The sequence below is a fragment of the Sardina pilchardus genome, chromosome 18, assembly GCF_963854185.1.
Source record: "Sardina pilchardus chromosome 18, fSarPil1.1, whole genome shotgun sequence".
NCBI lineage: Eukaryota > Metazoa > Chordata > Actinopteri > Clupeiformes > Clupeidae > Sardina > Sardina pilchardus.
In genome coordinates this window covers 22,205,713-22,212,822 of record NC_085011.1, presented here as the reverse complement: position 1 = coordinate 22,212,822, position 7,110 = coordinate 22,205,713, and the positions used below count along the sequence as shown (strand labels likewise).

Genomic DNA, 7,110 nt, shown 5'->3' with positions numbered 1-7,110 from the left:
GAAAAGCCATTTAGTAAGATTTAAAAAATTTATTACAGCACTTTAATGCCCAGAAACAGCAGGACATAAGAGGATGGTACAAAGAAGAATCACTGAGTTCAGTCTAATTCAGGCACTTCAAGATGATCTCTTACATCCACCCGACAGTGGACAGCTGTTGATCAAACCAAACAGCATTATGGACAGATGATTGTCTAGAGCATTTCTCAGTGCAAAAGGTTCTTCAGTGCATGGACTGTAATATTCTGTTGTACAGATTATAATATAAAGGTTCTGCTGTTACATGGCTCACAATGTCAACATAATAGACCTCCGAGTCTATAAGTTCAACTCTGACTTAATGCTAATGCATGGCAAGACTTTCAGCCTATTCAAAAGTGCGGCAATTATCAGAGTGCAAAAATAAATAAATCATCTTCAAGTCAAGGAAGAAGGAGCTATAGATTAATCACATTCAGCTACTTGGAAGGTGTTCCCTGAAGGTATTTCACCTATACAACTATTGCATAATCAATGTGATCTAAACATAGACTTTGGTCATAGAACAACATTCAGTCGTCTGTTTCTGTGCCACAGAAGCACAACAAACCTCTCAAGATCATCATCATCTCCAGAACCCAAAGTGTAGTAAATTTGCTTAAACCATAATGGTAGTGGGTCATTTTGTGGATTTTTTTCTATTGAAATAAATGGTAATATGCATGATTCAAAAAGGTTTAGGTTTAGCAGATAGTTGATTGTCAATTACTGAAACATGATGCACCATAGACATCTGGCCTAACAGTTACGACAATCTATTTGATTAAAGCTCAGCATTTGTAAATGTGAAAATAAAACTAATGTACAGAGAGTGAATAAGAAAAAATAGCTACACATATACAATAAGAACAGTTTGCTAACATGAAGGTGTATTTCCTGAAGTAGTGTTTCAGGGAATCTCAATTAACACCGTTGAGTGAAGCCTGATTAATGGGGATTATGTAACAATGCAAATACAGTGTTTTGCCCTTTTCATTCCTGAGTGTATAGACAAACAGTACGTACAGAACTGGACAAAAATGCAAAATAGTAGTCTAACAGCGTAGACAAAAATTAAATAAAGCAAATACAAACAAACTTGAGCAACGTTTGTGTTGTGGTATAAATAAAATCATTAGCAAATTCAAGTCATAATTCAACTTCTATTTGAGCGTTACATCGTTTTGAGAACTATGACGAGATAGGACGGACTACCTAACTAAAGGGTATCGATCCATCTCTCAAGTAACTGAAACTATGGTGTCTTCCCACACCGTTACATTACATAAAATCATCCTGAGGTTTCGGGATTAACATAATGCTCAACATCTTATGGGGGAAAAAAGATATAGCTTATTTTCTTTCACTGGCTTTTAAACCAGCTGCTCCAATCACTGGTGGCTTCCATTAAATGTCTCTGACCGTGGCAGATGAAATCCTCCTGTTTGGTGAAGAGGCGGCCACAAAACCAGCACCGCAAAGACTGGTGTCCCCCTGCGTTCACCACCTGGTATGCGTTCTGGCCCGACCTCCTCAGCTTTAGCTTCAACGAGAACCTCTCCTTGACCGTGCTACCAGGTTGGACCCTACGGGGGGAAGGAGGGATGCTGACAGACGCGAGCAAGGAAGCCCCCCTGTTGATCTCCAAGTCCGAAAGGGCCTTCAGCGTCTGTTGGCACAGCACCACTTTCTGGACCTCGTTGCCGTACTTGTGGACCACGCGCATGATGTTGGCCACCTCGGGGATGTGGGCGTCGGGGTGGTTGAGCACGACGACGGGCTGGTCCCCCTGCGGCTTCTTGATGAGCTGGAAGAAGCTGAGGGGGAAGAGCCGGAGGGTCTTCTCCACGTGCCGGGGCGACGGCTCCCAGCAACCAGTTTCTGTGGAAGAAGAGCCGGTGCCATCCTCGTAGTCGACGTCCCTCCTGACTTTGGATGCTGGCCGCTCGTCGCAGCGATTTGGGGACGAGTCCCTCGGCCTCTTGTTTACTGCCGTTTCAGTCCTCAGGGGCGACAGCTCCTGAGAACCAGGCTTTTCCACTGCATCTAAAATGGAGAGAAGAGATATTGTTTTACACAAGATGTTATAAAATATTATACACAAGTGGATATACACATGAGATGCAGACAGTAAAAGTGTATTTTCTGATCACTTTATGCATTTGGTAAATTAATAGTAAATTACATTAAACACCTAATGCTTCATTTGTACAGGTTCACCAGATTGTTTGTTGTCTAAAACAGATAGACTTATGACAGTGTTATTCTGAAGGCATAAAACATCAGAATGTCCGATAACACTTTACTTGGATAGTCTGCCCACAGAGACTTAATCATTTATCTTTTATGATTCGAGTTCGGTATGTACAATTGCTGTTGAACAACTATTGAACATCACCTTAACCAATCTTAAACTTAAACATAGACTGTAGTTACAGATACTTTGTTGGAAATCTGAGCATCTGCATATAGTCATCTGTGGTGAACTATCCATGTAAAGTGTGACCAACATTTTAATGTCCAAAGCATCTCCACATCTTGTTTTAGTTATTTACAATTTTTCAAGTCACCAAGTAACCACTAAACCAACTAAAAAAACACTAAGCCACTAAGAGACCTAAAAAACCCCAAATAAGTGGGCCCACAGAGACTCAACACTATCGTTTCTATTCTAGAAGTCCATGCATATGTACATAGTGTCTCTATTGCACATAAGAAAAATGCATAGAGCTTGTAGTTTTCTTTGATGACAATATACCAGCACTAACCTTGAGTGCAGGCCAGAGGCTGAACAGTCCTCAGTTCGGTAATAGGCTCTGCTGGGACATCGGGAGAAGATACAGAACGTGGAGTCTCACTGTTCTGAGGACAAGTGGTCTGAATTGAAACAGTGGAGCCCTGTAGCGATTTCACTGACTCAGCTATTCCAGAGACCTCAGAAGCATCTGCATTATTTTCCAGGACGTGAGATTCCCTGATGTTCATGTTGCTTGTGCCGTCATCGGTATGGGAATGTTCTTTTCCATCCCCGCGTGGCCAGCAGGGAGAGGCAGGAAGTGTGTCAGGCTCTGGAGGAGACGGCGGACCTGGAAAGCCTCCATCGGATTCGGAGCCGGAATCCCCCTCTGCAGCTGGAGAGAGACACTCATCAATCACATCTACGCTAGCGTTTACTTCATCCATGGAGGGCTGATCAGCTTTGTGCAGTAAACCTGAAGGGCCCTCAGAGACTGCGTGTGCTATCATGGGCATGAGGAGAGTCTTCTTTGCACGCGGTTGCTTCCTCACCTCCTGTGCTGAGCTTTGCAAACTGTTACCTGCTTTGTGACTATCCTCAGCCACATCTTGATCAAGACCACGATTGTCGTTGCATCCCTGATTTGGTCCGTCGCAGAACCCCTGGTCTTCACAGGGACCGTGTGCAGGTTTTTCCAAGGGACTACGGTCTGCGTCAGTCTTTCCAAACGGAGGAGAATATGTGCTGATTGCTTCATGTGCTGAAATCCCATTACACGCCTGGGGCTGTTTTACAGAGCAGGCTGGATCACTTTGGTTAAGAATTTGAGGCTCACTTCTAGTGCTGCTCAAACTGCCTTCAGTGGGACATGGTGTCGGCTCAACCGCGTCTACGATTTCTTGCTTTGGTGCCGGCATGACTTTCAGCACCAAATGTTTTTTGCCATCCACCATCTTAAACCCCTGAACTTCAGTGGTGCAATTGGGAGGGAGGGAGATATTATTTCTTTCCATGAGGACAGCCAGATCGTTATTGCTGGGGTTAACAGCTTCGGGAGGCAGCGATGTGGCATTTTTTGGTAACAGCAGTGACGCAGGCGTAACAGGCCGGGTGAGATTTTGGAGTTCTTCTTTTACTGTGGTCTTCATGGCACTTTTTTCAGGCCCAATAGTCCTCTGAAGATACTGGTTGGTTGCCTCTAGAGTTTCTTCTGGATTCAGCAGAAGGCCATTTTCATCTAGCATCCCCTCCCCTGACAGAGAGAGATACCCCCGGGCCATCCAGGAGTCTGCTTTTAGTGGGTGCTTTTTCAGATGTAGCTTAAGTCCTGCTGATTCATCGTCTTCCACCTTTGGCTGAATATGCTTCTTCCTCCAGACATACTTTCTTTCTTTCTCTTTCACGGCAACAGCTGCCTTGTGATTCAGGTAATCGTTCTGAGGTTTTTGCGAGTCAAACTCATACTTGAGGGGATGTCCGGTCGAGGTGAGCGAGAGGTAACTGTTTAAGTCATCGCTTTGGCTTGCGCACGTGTCTTTGGCGTCCCCAAACAGTTGCGGCTCGTGTCTGACATGTGTGTGTTGCAAAAAAGTCCCAATGTCTTTCGTGTAGAGATTACACCTCACACAGGTAAACACCCCATCAAGGCTGCGGGGGGCACAGAGGCTTTCAGTCAGCTGCGGGATTGTGTGCTTGACGTCTTCACAAACCCCCTGCCCTTGAGGCGAGAGTCCACCCTGTGGAGTGTCTGAGGCGTTAGCGGACGGAGCAGGCGGCGAGCTCGCTTTGTGAACTTCTTCAGATGTCTTCAACTCACCAGACACTGCACTACTGATCTCCTGCGGGGGCGTGGTTGGGCGCTTGGGTATGTCTGTTGCACGCTGATTCGGCTGTTTTTTGGGGGACCACGGGGCAGATATCTTACGATCAGATTGCTCTCTCTGGTGCACACTGTTGTTTTCAGTCTTATCAGCTTTTTTCAACGACGAGTGTCGAGTGGTGTCTTTTCTTGAGCGGAGTCTTTTGCACCAGTTCCCTTTGTCATTGTTGACGCACTGGCTCTCCATTGCGATATTCTGTTTCATATTAACTCAAAAAGCCTGGGGGGAAAGCACAAACAAAGAGTATGTCATGTGTGAAACGTGATTTTTACACATTCAGTCATTATTAGTAGGCTATAATGTATAATGAGCTAGGGGTGCATTCCACATGAATTAAGATGTTATGATTAAGAACAATTAAATCATTGTTACTGTGTTATTATTTTGTATTTAATTTATGGGCCTGGGACGCTTCTCAGTTAGCCTACAGTCTGAGCTGCTGGAAGAAACAGGCATGAGCACAGTCGACAGGGATATTCAAATCTCAGGACTCTGGTTTCCATTACGCCTATGTAGATGGCCCGTGGAAGGCTGATATGCTATTTATTTCAGAAAGATCTTCATTCTCGGATTAAATGAAAGATAGTGTAGAGTATCCTAGAGTTTTTGCCTAGAGTTCTTGCAAGATGCTTTCAGTTGAAGTGCATTGTGTAAGAGTAAGACTACATTGTGCAAGCATAATACAGCATGAAATTCAACTGGGGAAAATAGACAGTTTCTCGTGAAAACTGGATTCTCGTAACATATATTGTCAGTCGTCTATTTCAATAAGGTGAATGCAAAATCGTGAGAGGCTATTTGAAAGTTTACAGCTGTCCATAGGTTACAACGCTACAAACTCGCCTGTTGCATTTGTAATGATGCAAACCACCAATGATGTAGTTTTCGGACTTACTATAGCCTACTTTAATTTCCTGCTGTATTTGCACGTCGCGAGTTTCAAGAGTCTGTGTGATCTTTATGTGTTGAGTCAGTAGCCTACGAGCCTCAAACAATCCACTTTAAAGCTAAAACGCCTAACGTTAACTACAGATGGGCATTCCTCATGACGCTACTGTAAAATGTAGAGTTTCAATGCCGTTAGATCTTGACAACAGACGAAAATTGTGCATGCTAACATGTACATAGTTATTTGATCAACATGTCTAACAAACATCATGCAACGTAATGACTTAACGTTACCTCCTAAACTTGCAGTTCAGTAAACAGCGGCCATGACACCTCAATCCGGGGATGATTGAAGTCTGGAAGCCAATGTAGCAAACCTCAACCTTTTCAAGTCCCAAAGCGGATGAGAGCGAATTACTTTGTTTCACCATCAACCATTTAAACTACCGTGGCATTACATGTTACACTTTGTTGTTTTTGGAACAGCGCTGCCATGAATGTGCACTGATGGCTATGGCCAACTCGGAAGGGGATTTGTTATTCAGATGACACGTGCTTCCTCTTTCAAACTATCTGCAGTTTATAACAGTTGTATTATACACCAGCTGTGGCGCTTCAACTGGCTATCACGATAGAAACTGCTCTGCATAGGAAGTACATGGTAGCCTACGAAATGCTACATTGCTACATTAATCTACATTATGTTCACTGTAGATTAAGCCGATTAACAAATGCAACGCCTCATCTTGTCAACGTGTCTCACATGGTCATACATTTTGTTAGAATGATCTCTATTTTCTAACGTTACTTTTTGATAGGCCTACTGTACTATCACTTTGTTAATGCTTTCAAACTGAACAATGCATTGCTAATAATGCAATACACTGGGGATTATGTTTTATGGAGTATTGATGAGAAGAATTCCATTGATTGGACCATGGGGCTGGTAACCAGGCCTTGTCCTGGTAGCCTATGTTTAACCCCCCTGACTCAATGCACAGTTTTATCAGAGCAGTCACATTGTTACATTGTTGCCTAATGCTACTGAAGCAAGGCACAGCACTTAAAGACCAAAAAAGGTTTAGCTGATTGTGGTTCACTGCCACTGAGAAGGAGACTGTGTTAAATAAAACTAGCTTAGTTGAACTTGATACAGTTCAGAGGACATGATGCAGTGTAAGTCTTGTCTGAATAATGTGTGGATACAATATCTGCTTGATTTTCTGCATTTTAAACATCCTTTTGTTTCGCGTACAACTAGATCCTATTTCCTATCATTTCTGTCATCGGAGTATTGTTAAACCCTTCAGTGCCCAGCATTAGGGTTTGTGGATGTCTCGGTTGTTATTACACTTACAGGCAGATTGCCCAGAATACCATAACACTGCCAAGCTCAGCATCAGTAAATTCCATAAGCAGACTAAAATTGACATTATTGTTAGGCTGTGTTATAGGCCTACTTTCACTTCTACATTGGACCTGGACAATGCCATAATTTTAGAGGTGTGAGGCATAATATGTAACTTGTTTCATGTAGTTCAGATCACATTGGTTTGTGGGGATCACAATGAGATGAACACAGCATGC

The 7,110-nt window shown here is 43.3% G+C and overlaps 1 protein-coding gene across 1 annotated transcript; it reads right to left on the bottom strand.

Moving 5' to 3' along the window:
- Positions 1-9: 9 nt before the first annotated feature.
- On the bottom strand, positions 10-6,046 carry LOC134063660 (zinc finger protein 518A). Its single transcript, XM_062519300.1, has 3 exons — positions 5,818-6,046; positions 2,787-4,854; positions 10-2,064 (listed from the first exon to the last, which is right to left on the bottom strand). Exons 2-3 carry the CDS (start codon positions 4,837-4,839, stop codon positions 1,382-1,384), a joined length of 2,736 nt encoding a protein of 911 aa, XP_062375284.1. The 5' UTR covers positions 4,840-4,854; positions 5,818-6,046; the 3' UTR covers positions 10-1,381.
- Positions 6,047-7,110: the final 1,064 nt, after the last annotated feature.